Raw genomic sequence first — 19438 nt, 5'->3', positions numbered from 1 at the left:
CTACTGGCATCTTATCCAAGCAATAAAGCATATTCTCACTTCTGTTCACTGATACCATAAACTGCTTAAGGATGAATAGTCATTTTGTCTTTGTATCTTGAGTGTTTCACAGTGCCTGAGCATACTCAAAATTGGTCCTGGGCTCACAGAGGTGTAGATGGGGTGGGGGTGGGGTGGGGAGTAAAAGCACTTGCCTAGCATGTACAAGCCCCCTTGACCCAAAGAACACAAAAGAAAACATCTTAGACCTATTTTTGAAGAAAAGAATTTAGTCACTTATTTCATGGGTATCTACCTGGATGGCATCTTGGCTACATACAATTCTTCAAATTACTACTTCTCCTCCTATTGTTGCATTTTATAACAAGCCAAAGATGAGAGTAACAGAAGAAGGGCAAGGGTCAGTTCTCTATGGCTGGGGAATTTTCCTCCACTGAATGAAAGAGATACATATTATGCAATTTTCTGTCTTTGTATGTTTTTTTGTTTTATTTTGTTACCAAAAAGTAAATAGATAGTCAAGTTACCTTGCATCAACTCCATCAAATACTTTTTGACACTCATTTCCAATGACTTCTTGCTTTAGGTAGTATAGCATCCTTACACGAAGCAAAACTCTAAAAACAAGCAAATGAATAAAGTAAACAAAGGGAGACAAAGATATTAGTCATCAAATTAGTTTTGATCATTTGCAAGAGGATTTGTATGCAACTTTGATTGCCCTAGAACTCAATGAATAGAACATGCTTCTCTTGAACTTGTGGATGAAGTCTCCTGCATTGCCTTCCAAGCATCAGGATACAGGCAATGTGTATTCCCCTTATTTATATAGTCTTTCAATAACAGAGTAATGATTATTAATTATATATGATCAAATGACCCTCATTACTGATGCTACACAAAAGATACTGCAAAATCTACACAATGGTCACTATTTAGTACCGTGGAAGAGGGGAGTTTATCTGAAGAATAAGTTTATTTGATGATAAAAATAAGTAAGATGTTTCATGACTGCTTGAAGATAGCATATGAAGTCACAATCTTAGACCACACTATCACTTAAGCTACATTTTAAGACCAATGCACTCAGGAAGTAAATGTTTAAAGATGTGCTTCTACAATACCCACTACCTACTTGTTGCAGTGGTGCTTTACATGTTTCTTGTAGCCTTCATCTTGAAGGAGCTGCTCAGGATTGTATTTTCGAAGCCACTCTGCTTTCTGTATATCAAAGGAGCTTGTCTGAGTCTTTACTTTCTTCCCCTTTCGGCCTCTGGGCACAGGAGCTGAGAGGCCTATTAAGACAAGAAGTACACATGAAATCGGAAATGACTTGTATGAAAAGCTGTAATTTGGAAAATTTTTACAAAGCAAGAAATTGCTAGACAGACACTGAGATCAACAATTAATAAATGGGACCTCCAGAAATTGAAAAGCTTTGGTAAGGCAAAGGACACAGTTAACAAGACAAAACAGCTGCCCACCGAATGGGAAAAGATCTTCACCAACCCCACATCTGACAAAGGGCTGATTTCCAAAATACGCACAGAACTCAAGAAGCTAGTTACCAAAACACCAAGTAATCCAATTAAAAAGTGGGGTACAGAAATAGAGAATTCTCAATAGAGGAATCTAAAACAGCTGAAAGACACTTAAGAAAGTGCTCAACATCCTTAGCCATCTGGGAAATGCAAACCAAAAAACTCTGAGATACCATCTTACTTCTGTCGGAATGGCTAAAATCAAAAACACCAAAGACAGTTCAAGCCAGAGAGGATGTGGAGAAAGGAGTATACTCTTCCACTGCTGATGGGAGTGCAAACCTGTACAGTCACTTTGGAAATCAGTATGGTGGTTCCTCAGGAAAATGGGAATCAGTCTACTTCAAGATCCAGCAATTCCACTCTTAGGCATATACCCAAAAGATGCACATTCATAAAACAAGGACATCTATTCAACTATGTTCATAGCAGCATTATTTGTAATTGCCAGAATCTGGAAGCAACCTAGATGCCCCTCAACTGAAGAATGGATGGAGAAAATGTGGTACATTTACACAATGGAATACTACAATGAAATCTTGAAATTTGTAGGCAACTAGAAGAAACCATCCTGAGTGAGGTAACCCAGTCACAAAAAGACAAACACAATATGTACTCACTCATATATGGTTTTTAGACATAGAGAAAAGGATCACCAACCTCCAGTCCACACCGCCAGAAAAGCTAGGAAACAAGGAGGACCCTAACAGAGACATACATGGTCCCCTGGTGAAGGGGACAGGGGCAAGATCTCCCAAGCAAATTGAGAGCATGAGTGTGTATGTGTGGGGGGGAGGGGGAGTTAGGAGGAAGAGGAGGCAAGAGGTAGACATGATGGAACAGGAAGACTGATTCAGGGAAAGAATAGAGGAGAGCAAGAAAAGAGATACCATAATAAAGGGAGCCATTATAGGTTTTAAGAGAAATCTGGCATTAGGGAAATGTCCAGAGATCTACAAGGATGACCCCAAGTAACAACCTAAGCAATAGTGGAGAAGCTACCTTAAATTCCCTTCCCCGATAATGAGATTAATGACTACCTTATATGCCATCCTAGAGCCTTCATCTAGTAGCTGATGGAAGCAGAAGCAGACACCCACAGCTAAAGATTGAGCTGAACTCCTGGAATCCAGGTGCAGACAGGAAGGAGTGATAAGCAAAGGGGTCAAGACCAGGCTGGAGAAACCCACAGAAACTGCTGAACAAGGAGGAGCTAATGGACTCCAGTCTGACAGCTGGGAAACAAGCACAGGACAGACCCAGACCCCCCCCTGAATGTGGGTGTTATTTCGGAGAACTAGGCAGTCTATGTGGCTTCTGACAATGAATCAGTATTTATCCCTAGTATACGAATGGACTTTGGGAGCCCATTCCACATAGAGGGATACTGTCTCAGCCTAGACACATGGGGGAGGGCTTGGACCCTGCCCCAAATGAAGTGACAGACTTTGAAGACTCCCCATGGAAGTCTGCTCCCTGGGAAGCAGAAAGGAGATGGGATAAGGGTTGGTGGGGGGAACAGGGGAGGATGGGAGGGTCGGGAACTAGGACTGATATGTAAAACAAGCTTGTTTCAAATTAAAATAAAAATATCAAAAACAAGCAAAAGAAATTGCTGGAGACTTCCTGGGGTCTCTGCAGCTTACACAGAGGCCTTTTGCAAAGTAATGGCAATGGAACTGACACAATTACAAGCAAACACAACTCAAGATGGCTTTATAAAAATCAAGTCAAATTTTACAAATGAGACAATACCTCAAATTACAATACTCATTTTGGTTTCCTTTGGTTTGTAACCTGTCCCCCTCTTTTACTGTTGTTTCTAGTTATCAGAACTGCATCTATCATTTGCTTTTCAGAATTTTCTTGATTAATAAATAATATGGAATGGTCTAGCCTTAAGACAGCTAAAATCATTTTCATGTCTTGAGAATTTTACTATGAATTTTTTTAAAGAATAAAAAAAGCATCACAGTTCAGGTTGAACACATGTGCCACATGTGCTCAGTTTTCCAGGAAAGGAAATCAACTACACTGAAATCTACATAGTCCTCTCCTGGCTAATCTGCTCATCTATCCGAGAAACCAGCAACACATGAATTGATTCTTGTCCCTTGCTTATTATCATTGCATGTGCTTATAAAAAATTTGGCATCTGTTTCTAGATCTTATGTTCTGAATTTACTTATTAATCAAAGAGTCTGTAGAATGTATTATGAGGCTTTAGTTCAACCACAGTGTAATAATTTACAGTGACCAGAGATGTCGTATTTATTGATCTCCAGGAAATTTGGACAGCAAACTACTGATGTATCATATACTTCAACAGATAAACTAATTGCTGAGGACTTGGTTAAAAAGCTGATTGTGATTCAATAAGTCTGAGGCCTTAAATTCTACACTTACAGGAGATGATATGCTCTACCCAAAGACTCTATTTAAGGCACTAGAGATGGTGAAAGATTTACCCATGTGGACAAGAAAGAGTGAACAGAGCTCCCTACTGACACTACTTCAACTGTTTCAAACTGGAACCAAAATGACAGTCATTAAAGGAGATGCAAGTCAAATTATCAAACGCTGATATCATGGAATACTAAGAAAAAACCGAGAAATGAGACACAAGTACATGGACATATTGTGACATACTGTGATGTCAAAGTTTACAAATTGATACTAATTGGACAGTAATAGGAAAAAATGAAAATCCATGATACTGGCATTTTCTGAAGCTATATTTTTGAGGTTAATTTCACTAATACTATCTATATTACTTTAAATTTTACATTAAGTATCATTTATACAACAAGTTTTTAATGAAACAAATATACTTGCCTAAATGATTTTGTAGTTCACGTGTCTGGCCGTCTTCAGTGGGAGTGATGAGATCCCATATGAAACCTTTAATTTTCTCATCACCTCGATAATGAACAAGGCAATAGGCCAAAAGAGCTCGACAAATGATTTCTACATCTTGTTCATTCAGGTGCCGTTTAAAACGCCCATGAGACAGAATATCTCTCCATCGGCCCCACCTGGTTAAAAAAGGGACAGTCACAGTAATACTGACTTACTTCTGAGAAAAAACATAAACTTATACATAAAAGGCAAGAAAAAGAAAAATTCTGTCATCATTAAGTTTTAGTAAAGCTTTCTCTTGTGTATAAAGCAAAGAGGCATAGAATATTAACTTTTAGTATATCTTACTCAGTGACAGATAGTGGCATTATCTTCTTTGATTTCAGAACAAGGAACATATTAGTGATCCACTTAATCAGTGTAAATACAGAAAGATAATACATGCTAAACAGAAATTTAGGATACTTATACATGTTATTGATTCTAATAAGATTGAAAAAAAATAATATTTTTACCCATAAACCAGCAGGTTTTTCTCAACTCTAAAACATTCAGTTCTTCCATAGCCATTGGACCGGTCACAGGGTCTCCGGAGTTTGGGTTTTTCTTCTCCTTCACTTTCAGGTTCAGATAATTCAGCCAATTCATCTTTTGTAGCACTAAAGGGTCTGGTTTGTTTCCTAATTCTTGGGGTGTCGATAACTAAACTGTTCTGTAAAATTAATGTTACATTTAAGGAAGGTACTTTAACAATTTACACTAAAACTTTATTTTCACCTTTTAAATTATAGAAACAATAATAGTAGAAAGAAAAAATAAGTAACTAATAGATCTACTACCCTATCAAGTCAACCGAAGACACTTTAAAAAAAAATTAAATGTTTTTTTATTTAAATTTGAAGCAAGCTTGTTTTATATGTCAATCCCAGTGCCTTCACCCTCCCATCCTTCCCATGTTCCCCCCCACCAATCCCCATCCCATCCCCTTTCTGCTCCCCAGGGAGGGTGAGGGCTTCCATGGGGAGTTGAAGATACTTTCTTTTAAAACTGTTATGATATATAATTTTGTGGCATTATAATCATAGACTAAAAACAATCGGTATTTTCTGTGATTAATAAAAACATTACTATGTTTCTAAAATAAATATAATATATTTTAGGCTCACTTTTAACTTCACAGTTTATTTACCTTAAACTGGTTAATAATTTAATTTGGATTGCTTCAACTTAATAAATAATGCTGAAGTAAATCTTTTTATTTAAGCTTATCTTAAGGAAAAAAAAAGAAAATCAAATGTTTAAAAGTTGAAATACTGGTCAAATGCTGTGAATATTTTGCAGAACTAGAAATATGTTTAGTTCTGTGCAGAATAATTACACTAGTATATAATGTGGGGCAGTGTCTCAATTCCTCATTACCAATTCAGTTTAACTCATTCAATACAACACATGTGTGTGCTTCTCTAATTTAGGTACTATTGACAAAAAAAAAATCATACTATAGCTGCTTAATAGGAATCCAAAATTTTTGCAGTCAAATAAACGTATTACAAACATACTATTTTACAATACAATAAGAGTACAAAAGCTGTTTGGGAGCTAATTTATAAGTACTTCTTAAAGAACTGGAATTTTGAAAGGAAGTCAGTATCATTACAAGAAAAGAAACAAGGACCCAGAAATAAAATATACTTAGGAAAGCCCCAGACCAGAAAAGGATACATAGTAGCAAAAGGAGCCAGGATCAGAGAATAGAGATACTGGTGATTTTATTTTGTACACTGCACTTAAATAGTACATGTATAATGTTGGTAAATCTTGTTAAATACAGCAAGCATTGCTAAATTTCTCTGATATCAAGCTAACATTTTTTGCTTGACTAACATTTTACAGGATTTACATTGAGAACACAGGAAAATCTGTTTATTTTTTAAAGATTTATTTATATAATTTATATATATGCTCTTTCTGCACATACTGCATGCTAGATAAAGGAATCCAATCCCATTGGAGATGGCTGTGAGTCCCAAATGTAGTTGTTGTGAATGAACTCAGGACTTCTGGAAGAGTTGAGCCATCTCTCCAGGCCCATGTTTTTTTCTTAAACAACCCATTAAAAATTCATTAGAGGTTTTACCTACTATAATTATTATCATAGTGGACTGGGGTGTTTTTTACACTTCCATCATTTCTTCCATATTTATTAATTGGAATTGTCAGTTTTCCTTTTCTCAAGTTTTTTTTTCTTATTTTTTTTAATGATTTATATTTGAATGTTTCAGATGTATTTTGCTCATAATCTTTTAAGATCTACATGAATCTTGACCAGATAAATATGAACATTTTCATATGTACATCTGCTACAAACAGTAACCAGCCTGATGCCACCATCATAAATACTTACCCTGCCACTGATGGCATCTATATCTATTTCTGCCTTTTTAGCCCATTTCTGCCAGAAGTTAGGATCATCTAAGGAAATATCTGTCCGATTTCCAGATGCTACAAAACTTGCCTGAAATATATAATAGCAAGCTTTTAAAATACTTAGACATTGAAAAAGAAAAAAAAAACACATTTAAAAGTAAACAATTCTCTCTTTACATTTACTGTGCACAAAATTTGAATTTAGCAAACATTTGTTGAAAGCCAGTTTTAATGCCATCATAGACTATAGACGTTAGGAGAAGAATAAGTTACTATTGTGAGTTAACTTGAAAACTTTTAATAAACAAGGATAATAATTTCATTTTGGTAGCAAACAACATAAACAGAGATATAATTTCTAAAATTATGGTAGGACCAGCCAGGTGTGGTGGCACCCATCTTTAATCCCAGTACTCAGGAAGCAGAGGCAGGTATCCTTTTAAATTTTAGGCAAGCCTTGTCTGCATAGTGAGTTCTAGGACAGCAGGGGCTATGTAGAGAGACATCATTTCAAAGAAACATACAAAAAACAAAAACAAAAGAGGTGAAAAAACAAAAAAGAAAGAAGGAGAAGAAAAAAATTATGATAGAATTTAATTTATGGGCTGGCAAGACAGTGCTTTAATCCCACTTTAACAAATAAATAAAAATTTAAATTACATGTTTGTGTTTGTATGTTATGCTTATGTAATATATATGTGTTTGAAGGGTATACGTATGTGGAGACCAGAGGTTACTCTTCATCTTCTACTTATTTTTCTTTTCTTTGTAATTTATTTTTATTTTATGTGCATTGGTGCTTTGCCTGCATGTATGTCTGGGTGAGGGTGTCACATCCCCTGAACTGGAGTTAGAGACAGCTGTGAACCATCATGTGATGCTGATGCTGGGAATTGAACCAGGTACTCTGGAAGAGGAGCTAGTGTTCCCAAGTTCTAAACCATCTCTCTAGCCCCCTTCTAATTGAGACAGGAGCTCTCTCTCCTTTTACCCAGAATTCACTGATTAGCTAGGCATGCTGACCAGCTAACTTCAGCCTCATCTTGTGCTAGGGATGCAGATGGGAACCACTTTTGCCCTGCTTTGTTGCTGTTTGCTTTAATGTAGTAGATGGAAACCTGAACTCAGGCTTTTACAACAGGCACTCTAACGACTTAGCAATCCCTCAGACTGTCTTTATATAGTAAAGTCAATGTAATGATTAACTCTTTTCCATAATTATTATGCATGTACACATGCATACACACAAATTTTATGTGTGTTCATATATATATATATATGTGGGTATGCATATGTATATGAGGGTACTCGTGTGTGGAAGCCAGAAGACAACTTCAAATGAAATTCTGAAAAACACAATCTTTGTCTTTTGAATCATGATCTCTTCTACATGAAGCTCACCAAGTAGTCTCAAGAAGCATGCCAGTAAAGCCTAGGGATCTGTTCTCACCTGTTTCTATCTAGCAATGCTAGGCTGACAAGTACGTCTGTGTGGTCTAGAGATCAAACTTAGGTCCTTGTGCTTACAAGGTAAGTGATATAGTGACTGGGCCATTCCTCTACCAAACCTGCTATTTTGTTCAGTCTTTATTATAAATAATCTTTAGTACCTATACTCCTTGTATTTTCCCTGACTAATGGGTACAACTGTTTCTAGTTATTACATGTAAAACTTGATATAAAATTAGAACAAATGGAGGAAAAGATTATCTGTTATAATTGGTAGAGTGTTTGCCAAGCATGCACAAAGCCTTGGGTTCAATGCCTAGCAGATCATAAAACTGGGTATTGGTGGTGGTGTACCACTGTGCTCACAATACTCTATGAGGTGAAGCAGCAAATCAGATATACAGTGTTATCCTGGGCTACACTTTAAGTTTAAAGGCAGCCTGTTCTACAAGACATCAGAACAAAGCAAAACAAAAGACCCACAAGTGGTTACTGAAGCTTAGCATGTTCAAAGAAGAAAAAGAAATAAAAGATATAAACATTTTCAGAAGGTAATGTGTGAACACTACTACTACATTTATAAATTAGGACCCTGTGATTGTTGTCCTTGGTTGTCAACTTGACTTCATTTGGAATTAATCAAAACCCAAAATGATGGACACACCTGGGAGGGATTTTTTTTCTTAATTAAATCTGGATCTTTGAGGTGAGAAGATCCATCTTTAATTGAGAACTTTCTCTCTCTTTTTTTTAATTTTACATTCCAATCCCTGTTCCCCCTCCCTCCTTTCCTCCTATTCTCTCCACTCCCCCCTTCTCCCATCTGCTCCACAGAGAAGGTTAAGGTCTCCCATAGGAAGTCTATTAAGTCTGTCCAATCATCTAGTTGAGGCAGGACCAACGTACCTCTCCAACGCCCCCCCACTCCTGTATAGGCATGGTATTTCTACATACAGAATTGGCTCCACTAAGTCAGTTTGCACATTCATGTTAGGTCTTTGATCCAATGCCAGTGGCCTCATACATTGTCCCAGTCACAACACTGTCACCTATATTAAGGGAGTCTAGTTTGTAATTCAGAAGTTTTGAGACAGGAGGATCCACCTTTAATCTAGGCACACCTTCTGCTGGCAGCCTATATATATATAAAAGAGGTGGAAAAAGGAAGCTTGCTCTCTCTCTGCCTGCTTGCTCTTGCCCTTGATAGCAACTCCATTCCATCACTGGCATTAGAGCCTATTTTTTCAGTATTCTAGTGTTTACTGAAACCTGCTGGACATTCAGCCTCATGGACTGAGCAGCCACTGGATTCTTCAACCTTCTATTCATAGGCTGCAGCTTTTGGATTAGCTAAACCACAGCCTGTAAATCATTCTAATAAATCCTCATTTGTGTGTGTGTGTGTGTGTGTGTGTGTGTGTATGTGTGTACACATATATGATAGATTCATTCTATAAGTTCTGTTACTCTAGAATAGTGGTTTTCAATCTTCCTATTGCTGCAATCCTTTAATATCCTTGTGTTGTGGTGACACCCCAGCCATAAAATCATTTTGTTGCTGCTTCATAAGTATAAATTTGTTACTGTTATGAGAGGGTAACGTAAATATCTGGTTTGCAGGATATTTGGTATGTGACTGAAATGGTTCATGATTCACAGGTTGAGAACCACTGCTCTGGAGAACCCTGATAAACCCTCACTATGTGTTAATGTAAGAAGGAACCAAACTTAAGCCATTTTGAGTAAAACTTACATTTTGAATAGGGGTCAAATAAATTTAAGTTATCAAGACTTCCTGGGTAGCTGACATCACTGACATTCTGGTTAGGAAGGTGAGACACGCATGGGGGCAAGCTGCCCTGCCACACTTGAGCAAACTAACCAATGAGAACAAGATAAGTGTACCACATAGGGAGATGTTTCTGGTTTTCAGGCTTAAAATCTCTGTAACAATCTGCTTGGGGACAAATTTCAGTTCCCAAGTCTGTTCTGTGATGCTGATGATCAGGAACAGCTTGATTACAATAAAATTTTGTTTTCTACATTGGTATGTGAGTTGTATTGTCTCCAAGCAGACCCCATAACATTACCTTAGCAAATGTTGACCCACGTCCTTCTGATTCAATTGTAATAGTTTTTGTTCGACAGAGCAAAATCTGATCAATATCTTCTTCACAGAACTTAGAGCCTTCATCTTCCTCCTCCATGATGGCTCCATATGCACCTCTTCTCAGCAGGTCTTCTATTTCCTTTTTGGACAGCTGCTGAATCTAAGTAGAAAAAAGGTAACTGTAGGACTTACAGCAATTTAAAGGCCACAAAATATGGAAACTATCCCTAAAGAATGTTAAAAAACATACAATGTCTTATTTTAGGTGTGGGTCACATATATGAACGAATTCACTGAAGTAATATATTGAAGATAGACTTTTTGTTGTTTTAAAAATATGAATTACCATTTAGCTAAATTGTTCCAATTAAATCAATTCCCAAGAGCTAAGTAATTTCCATTTTAGTACTATGATCCTATATTAAGCAAAATACTTAAGACAAAACAAGAACAAACATACAACCCATCATTTGTAACAAGACATAGCCAATGTTAGAAGTTGGTAATTTTTTTAACAATTGACAATCTTCCTGAATTCTACTACGTTAAGCCATGATACAGATATCTTCAGAAGATAGTTAGCCTGTCTGTCTTGGAAACATCCTTAAGGTCCAGCAGTTCTGGAGCTACACAGACAGAAGAAAAGGCACTCAAAAGTACTAACTAAACATTTCTCCATTCTGAAGATGCCCTTATGAACAAACAGTGAATGAAACAGTAAAAGTAACACAGAACCCCCAGAAAAGCAAATGTGTACATACACCACTGACAGTGCCATCTCTTCCGCTCATGCTCTGTAGAACAGCCTTATCTAGGCCAAGTTTCAAGCTGGCTCGGTCAAACATCTCTCTCTCATATGAGTTACGAGTTACTAATCTGTAGACTTTAACTGCTTTGTTCTGACCAATTCTGTGACAACGAGCTTGGGCCTACAGAAAATGAAAAGTTATAGATTATCTTTCACAAAATATATGTGATAGTAAACTATATACATAGAACAAGAAAGTATATGAGAAGTTTTGTATATGATGAGAAATAATTCTCACAACTGGCAGTAAATTAGGTTTTAAGTTCCTACTTATAAACCCCTTAATGGTTATTACATTTTTTAAATTAAGCTAAATCAATGTATTTATTTGTCTGTGTGTATGTATGTGGGCAAGTGTATGCCAAGGCACAAGTATAGAGGTCAGAGGACAAATTTTTGGGGGTTGGCTGTCTTCTACTGTGTGAGTTTTGGGGATTAAATCAGGCTGCTAAACTTGGCAGTAAGAGTCAATTTCAAGTGAGCAATCTTGCCAGCCAGGATTATTGCATTTTAATGGTGATATTGTTTGGCAACCCTTATCAGAAATCCCAAATCCTAGCTGAGTATGATAGTATCATATCTGTAATTTCTGCATTTGGGTCAGTCTGGGTTACACAGTGAGTTATAGGTCAGCCTGACCACAATAGAGGAATACCACCCTAACCACACCCCCATCACTGCCAAAAATCCCCAAATAAACAAATTCAAAATAAACAAGAAATCATGCTCAGTATGGTGGTGCACATCTTTGATCCCAGCACTTGGGAAGCAGAAGCAAGCAGACCTCTGTGAGCTTTAAGGCCAGCGTGGTCTGTATAGTGAGTTCCAAGCCACCAGGGACACACAGTGAAACCTTGTGACTCAAAGTAAAATAACAAACTATTAAAAAAAATAATGATTTGATATTTGGAACTAGATTACAGAAGAAAGTCATTTAAAAAGGTATCTATGGCTGGAGACATGGCTCTTTGGTTAAGAGCACTTGTTCTTCCTATAGAGGACATTCAAGGTCCCATGATAATTCACAACCAGTTCCATAGGATCCCACACATTCTTCTGAGGGCACAGGAAATCACTTGGAGAACTCAGATACACAGAGAAAAAACATTTACAAACATAAAATAATATAAAGAAATCTAAAATAGGTTATCTTCTATTAAGATTTTTAATAATCTATTATATTTCAAAGCTGTTCAAAGTATAACTATAGTTACAGTATTATCATAGATAATAAACAAATTTCACTTATAATTTGTTTTCACCTCTCATTCTTTTTGTAAATATGTATCCTCTGCAAATTTTTCAAACTTATTGTATAGATCAGGGTAGTCTTATTCCTAGAGTTCTCCCTGCCTCTACCTCTGCCTCATAGTCCTGAGATGAAGGCATGTGCCACCACACAGTGTCTGAACACTCTTAATATTGTTTATTTTATTTATTTTATATGTGTAAGTTTTTGCCTGCATGTATATATATGTGCACCATGTATATGCCTGGTGCCCTCAGAGACGAGAAGACATAATCAGTTTTCATGGACTGTTACAGATAGTTGTAAGTTACCACATGCCTGACAGAAATTAAACACCGGCACTCTGGGGAATCAGCCAGGGATCCTAACTACTGAGCTACCCCTACCCAAAATTACTCTTAACATTTTGGTTCTATGAAGTCCATAGAAAGCTTAACTTTCAAGCCATCATTTACCTATAATATTTTGAACACAGGTATATTATGGCTCATTTTACATATGCTATATGTAAATCATACTTATGTAAAGAGAAATGAAATTCTGACATTTTTATTTATCATGAACAAGTTAGGTAGAAGTAGAGCTTAAGTCTCTTACATTTATAAAATGTTTTGGGGGTGACAGTGATGGAAACCAGGTCTAGGACATCACCTTTTATAGGGAATCATTCTTCCACTGAACTAGGTGATCCTGCCCAATATTTTATTTTTACCCCATATATTATTTTATTTTTAGTTTTTCAAGACTGGGTTTCTGAATAGCCCTGGCTGCCCTGGAACTCAGTCTGTAGACCAAGATGGCCTCGAACTCAGAGATCCGCTTCCCTCTGCCTCCTGAGTGCTGGGATTAAAGGCATGCACCACCACTGACTGTTAATTTGTTTGGTTTGGTTCTTTTTTGAGGCAATTCTCACTATATAATCTTGGCTGGCCTAGAGCTGACTATATATATATATATATATATATATATATATATATATATATATATATCTCAATATCAAACTGGCCTCAAATTCAGAGATCAGCTTACTTTGGCCTCAGGAGTGCTGAGATTAAAAATGCACAATCATGCCTAGTTTGTCCCATATTTTAAGGAGCACAAATATTATACTCAATTATTCATATATTCTCATAAATTATTAGGAAACACTAAAAAGTATGTTTTACCATATTTTATTATCATTTAATGATAATTAAAATTGTTGTGCTATGTACAGGTGTTTCTTAAGAGAAACACATGTTAATCTGTCTGTATAAAAATAAAAGATGAGGATCACCAAAAAAATAGCATGAATTTTTAAAAAATTACATTCCTTGTTAGTCAAGAAATTTATTACCTGGAGGTCATTTTGAGGATTCCAATCAGAATCAAAAATTATGCATGTATCAGCTGCAGTTAGATTGATGCCCAGACCACCAGCTCGGGTACACAAGAGAAAAACGAATCGATCTGAGTCAGGTTTACTAAATCGATCTATAGCTGCTTGTCGAAGATTTCCCCTGACTCTCCCATCAATCCGCTCATATAAATATCTATTTAAATGAAAAGCAAAAAGTTTAAATGTTGAATATAGTGAAAATGAAGATATGGTTTATCAATGGCAAAGTCACTGCCTCTGTACCACACTGATTCTGTTGTAAAATTAAGAAACAGAACATCATAACAAATATTTTCTACTTATGAAACACAAGGAAACATAAAGATACAAATGTATGCATTCCTAGATGCACACATAACTTTGACAGGATTGCACAAGAAACTGTAAATGTTCCCCCCTACAACATCCTTTCAACTGATACAACACATCTGTAAAGGACAGACTGGAACACTGCACAAATCCTTAGTCATTAATAAAGCAATAATTTTTAACTTCTGCTATCCTTCCCTATTTAACATTCAAATTTTAAAAACAATTTATTTATTTTTATGTTATGTGCATTGGTGTTTTCCCTCAATGTACTTAGATCTTGGAGTTACAGACATTTATAAGCTGTATTGTAGGTGCTGGAAGTTAAAAAAGGTCCTCAGGAAGAGCATAGTGCTCTCAACTGCTGACCCATCGCTCCAGCCCCTAACATTCAATTTTTTTAATTGCAAGACATCAAATATATGTCATTTCAAAAGCTATCACAGGAATTTAAATTGTACTCATTTGTCATACTTCCTGTTGTTTTTCTCCATATTTCTTACCGTTCCAGTACAAAACAGAGCATGATTTCTAATGTTACTTATAATTAAAAAACAAAACCAAACAAAACAAAAACCCAGGATTTTCCATGAAAAACCCAGGATTTTCCATGAAATTATCATCTGAAATAGTTGAAATCTGTTTGCACAGATTTATCTCCTAAGTTCTTTATAAAAGGCCATCAAGAAAATGTATGAGGGGCTACAGAGATGGCCCATGGTTAAAAGAGCTCTTGCTGCTCTTTAGACCCAGGTTCGATTCTTAGCAGTTACACCAACATCAGATGGCTCACAACTGCTTCTAATTCCAATGCTTGGAAATCTGATGCCATCTGGCCTCCTTGGACACCAGCACACATGTGGTGTACATAAACTCATACAGACACAGATGTATGAGAAGCAAATAAATATTCAAAAAAAAAAAGAAAATGTAAGAATTTTTAAGGGCAATATTGTGATGCAATGATTGTATATTACATGAAACTGAGATCAATAAACATATTAGTATGAGTTCATAGAAGTAGAAATTCTTAGAAATACAAAGCTTTAGGTTGAAACCATAATACTGCAAAGGAGAAAAGGAAGTTACAACAAAGCTTGGAAGATATCCTCAGTTGGAAAAGTGATTGCTATGCACATATGAGAACCTGAGTTTCAATCCCCAATATCCATGTAAAAGTGTTATCCAGGAATAGTGGCATGTGCTTGTGATCAGGACTAAGAAGAGGAGAAAGGAGGATCCTTAGAACTTACAAGCCAGCCATTCTAGAAAAATAGTGACCTCCAGGTATCAAGATATACACATACATCGTACACTTAGTATACACACACTACATTAAGTGACTAGCAGTAAAAGTGAACTACATAATTGTATGAGTAAATATGAACCTTTACTAAGGTATAGTGATGAAAATCTTTCATATTAAAATGGACAGTTAAAATTTCTGATTTCCTTTTATAATATGTTGATGAGATTGAATCTCTAATAGTCTCATAAAATATCCTAAAAGTATTTTATTTATCTACATAAATATTGACTAAGTTAATTCAATATTATTTTATTGCCATGAACCAAAAACTGAAATAACAAACTCATATTAAACCAAGCAGAAAAGATAAAAATATAAAAAAATTATAGAGCATATAAGAACAATTTATAAGTTCTAATTAGAGCCACGAAATAAAACAGAAGTAAAAACATCACACCAAAGTTTATGAATCAGGTAGAATACCCAGTAAGTCTTCGTACCTTTTATGAATAAGATAGTCTTCCAGGATGTCAAGGCAGCGGACCATCTGAGAGAAGATAAGCACTTTATGGCCTCCTGCTTTCATTTTGGGAAGTAACTTATCAATGAGGACCAATTTACCAGCAGACTGGATCATTGCTTGCAGGTGAAAATCAGAAGCAGATGGATTGTATGTATCTCGAAATTCTCCAAGTATTTTCTCCTCAGCACCTATCAGAGTTTAAAGCAGAACTGATGCTCTTCTATACTTCTGTAATTAATATACAACTTTCTAGTGGCAATTATATTGCTTTTAGAAGAATTATTTAAGCTTATGTCTTACCCCCCACTAACATGACACTATTACTTTCACTGAAGATACACGGAATGCCTTAATTCTTTATGCACATTTTTGTTTGCTAAATAATAGTTGATTCTAAGAAAAAATGAACAAAACTATAGGCCTACAGGGTGTGGTGGCTCATGGAAAGCTGAAGTAGGAAGACTGCTTGTGTGTTTGTCGCAGCAAGACCATACTTCCTAAACTACCCAAAATCACCCCAAACAAACAATACCACAAAACCAAACTAAAGCAAAACAACTGTGGTCTTAACCCAAGAAAAAAATGCATACACTTTTAAACATGCAAATATATATATGTATATATGTACATATACACACACACATCTTTTTGTTTGTTTTGTTTTGATTTTTTTCCCCCGAGGCAGGATTTCTCTGCATAGCCTTGGGGGTCCTGGATCTCCAAAGAATTCTCTAAGATAGACTGAACCCCTCATTTTGTGACTTGGTGTGCTCAAAGGAGACTACAGCAAAAGACACACTGCCTCTGACACTAAGACACTTGTAAGCCTTCAAAAGAGCATAAAAAAGAAATAACACCGGGACAGCTGCAAACAGGGTGCTTTGCTTACTTATTGATAACTATTTGTTGCAAAGGTAGATGTCTGTTGCAATAGTGTTCAGTTACCTTTGATAAGATATGGGTGATTGCAGCATTTTCTGAGCTCCATCATGGTATTGACCAAGTTAGGAACATTAGTTTGTCCAGCGCCTTTAGATAGAAAGGAAAAGTTCTTCTCTAAGATAGCCCTATAGTATTTCTTTTGAATGTTGGTAAGCTCTACTTCAATAATAGTCTCTTCCTTAGGTGCCAATTTCTTTTCCACATCTTCTTTTAATCGTCTCAGCATCATTGGTTTAAGGATAGCCTGAAGTTTCTGTACCTAAATAAAAGCAAGATAGAAATATATGAAATACCAGTACACATTCAATTATCTCTAGGAAGCAATTATAACAAAAGATTTGTTGTGCATATTTAAAAGAACAATAGAATACCTGTTCCTCTGTTTTCAGATCTCCAAATTCTTGCATAAATGTGGATTCAGAAGGAAACCTTAAGGGTTCAAGAAAGTGAAGAAGACTGAACAATTCTTCAACTGTATTTTGGAGAGGAGTGCCAGTCAAGAGCACCTTATGTTCCTACATAAACAAGAACAAGCGAGTAAATACCTTGATACTCAAGTTAAATGGAAGCTCATATAGGTTAAAACAGGTTCACTGTAAGACAAGCAAGTCGTTTCTGACTATAATATTCACAAATTGAATAAAATGCTACATTATACAAGATATTCAGCAATGTATTTTCTAGTCAATTAAAAGAACTCTTTATCAATCTTGCAATTTATCACTTTCTATGTTATTTTTACCTATTCATGCCTGTAAAAATTCTAAACATTTGTTTTTTGTTTGTTTGTTTGTTTTGTTTTTTAAGACAGGGTTTCTCTGTATTGCTTTGGAGACTGTCCTGGAACTAGCTCTACAAACCAGGCTATCCTTGAACTCACAGAGATCCACCTGCCGATGCCTCCCAAGTGCTGGGATTAAAGACATATGCTACTAACACCTGGCTAAAAATTCTAAACCTATGAAGAAGCATATTTTAGGTGTTTCTAAGAACAAAAAAGGTTATTTGTCTCTTTGTGCTTGATCATCATGTGAGAACTTTTGAATCAAAGGAAGTTAATTTATTAAAATTTGCATATTGATATTCAACTATTCATAGAAAAGTAAATTATAGAATAACTCAGGTTTATAACCCAAATAAGTAAATGTCTAACTGAAATATGCTTCCAACTATTGAACTCCATCAAATTTTAACAGAAAATGAAAATATTTTAATAACAATTATTTAAAATTTGATTTGCTAATAATTTAAAATTCTCTCTCTCTCTCTCTCTCTCTCTCTGTGTGTGTGTGTGTGTGTGTGTGTGTGTGTGTGTGTGTGTGTGTCCAAATCTCCACATAAGTATCTGGTAAGAAATAGTCTCAAAAGACAGATAAATATAAATATCGAAATGAGGACCTGAACTAAGTTTCCACATACATAAGGGAAAAAAGGATCACTTTAATTTTTATTGTATGTTAATTCTTGTGTAATTGTTCAAGTACTGTGTGATAGTAATTAAAAAATAAGTAATTATGTGGCAGTAATTAAAAATTAGAATGGTTTCAAACATTTACATTTAAAAGAAGCAAACATGCAAACAATAATATGACCTTAATAACCTTTATTATTCATTGTAGCAAACACCATGAACATGTAAGAGTTGGTCTTTGGGGTTGGTGAGATGGTTCAGAGGTGAAGGTGTTTATAACCACAGTTGTTGACCTGAGTTTGACCCCTAGAATCCACGTGGTGGAAGGAGAAAGAGTTAACTCCTCCAGGTTGTCCTCTGACTCACATGTGTGCCATGGAGAAAAATAGGCTTGGGTTTTTCTATCATAATGATATGAAAAATTTGGAGTAATGGCTTCTTTTTAAATCATTTCTTTTATTTTCTGAGAATAAGCAATAATTATACCATTTCTCTATTCCCTTTCCTCTCAAGTTCTACCATGTGCCCCCCATATTCTTTTTCAAATTTATGACTGCTTTTTTCATTATACAAGTACAACTTGCTCACTCTATTCAAGATAATTTGTATGCATATTTTCAGAGCTGACCATTTGGTACTGGATAACCAATTGCTGTGTTCTTCCCTGAAGGAGACTCCCACCCTGAGTATCCCTTAGTTAAGGTTGCCTGTAGTTCTTTGTGTAAGATTTAGGCCTAGGGTGCTTCCCCATCCACTTGTTCACCTCATATTTAGGCAGTCATGTTGGTATGACTTTTTCAGTGTAGTTTCTGACATTACTAGGAAATACAGTCTTATTAACAGCAAATTCTCTGTTCCTCTGGCTCCTACAATTTTTCCAGCACCCATTCCCACAATGATCCCAGAGCCTCAGATTCACTTCTATTGTAGCTATCTCTCTGTTGGGGCTTGTTTTCACAACTCGGCATTTTAGCTGGTTGTGGTTTTTTATGATGGTTTCCATTTCTTGCAAAGAGAAGTTTCCTTGATGTGGAGTGAGAAATAGCCTTTTAATTAAGGGACTTAAGGCTTAAAATTTCATGGACTTATTTTCTTTCAATAGTACATATCTATAGGTTTCTTCTTCTCATTTTTATTTTATGTGTATGGGTGTTTTACCTGAATGAATATGTAACATATGCAG

At 35.9% G+C, this 19438-nt stretch overlaps 1 protein-coding gene across 1 annotated transcript in view; it reads right to left on the bottom strand.

Moving 5' to 3' along the window:
- Chd9 (chromodomain helicase DNA binding protein 9) overlaps window positions 1–19438 on the bottom strand; it is a 224822-nt gene that overhangs the window by 43847 nt on the left and 161537 nt on the right. The window contains exons 14-24 of the mRNA XM_051195107.1: window positions 17216–17359; window positions 16848–17103; window positions 15880–16090; window positions 13780–13975; window positions 11148–11315; window positions 10367–10546; window positions 6805–6915; window positions 4916–5112; window positions 4377–4576; window positions 1136–1295; window positions 528–617 (exon numbers count right to left, since the gene is read on the bottom strand). Coding sequence (XP_051051064.1) covers window positions 528–617; window positions 1136–1295; window positions 4377–4576; window positions 4916–5112; window positions 6805–6915; window positions 10367–10546; window positions 11148–11315; window positions 13780–13975; window positions 15880–16090; window positions 16848–17103; window positions 17216–17359 — 1913 coding nt within the window. The remainder of the gene's footprint in view (window positions 1–527; window positions 618–1135; window positions 1296–4376; window positions 4577–4915; window positions 5113–6804; window positions 6916–10366; window positions 10547–11147; window positions 11316–13779; window positions 13976–15879; window positions 16091–16847; window positions 17104–17215; window positions 17360–19438) is intronic.

This window comes from Phodopus roborovskii, unplaced genomic scaffold (assembly GCF_943737965.1).
Source record: "Phodopus roborovskii unplaced genomic scaffold, PHOROB, whole genome shotgun sequence".
Classification (NCBI taxonomy): domain Eukaryota; kingdom Metazoa; phylum Chordata; class Mammalia; order Rodentia; family Cricetidae; genus Phodopus; species Phodopus roborovskii.
The sequence above is the reverse complement of the archived record's forward strand: the minus strand, read 5'-3'. Positions and strand labels throughout refer to the sequence as shown.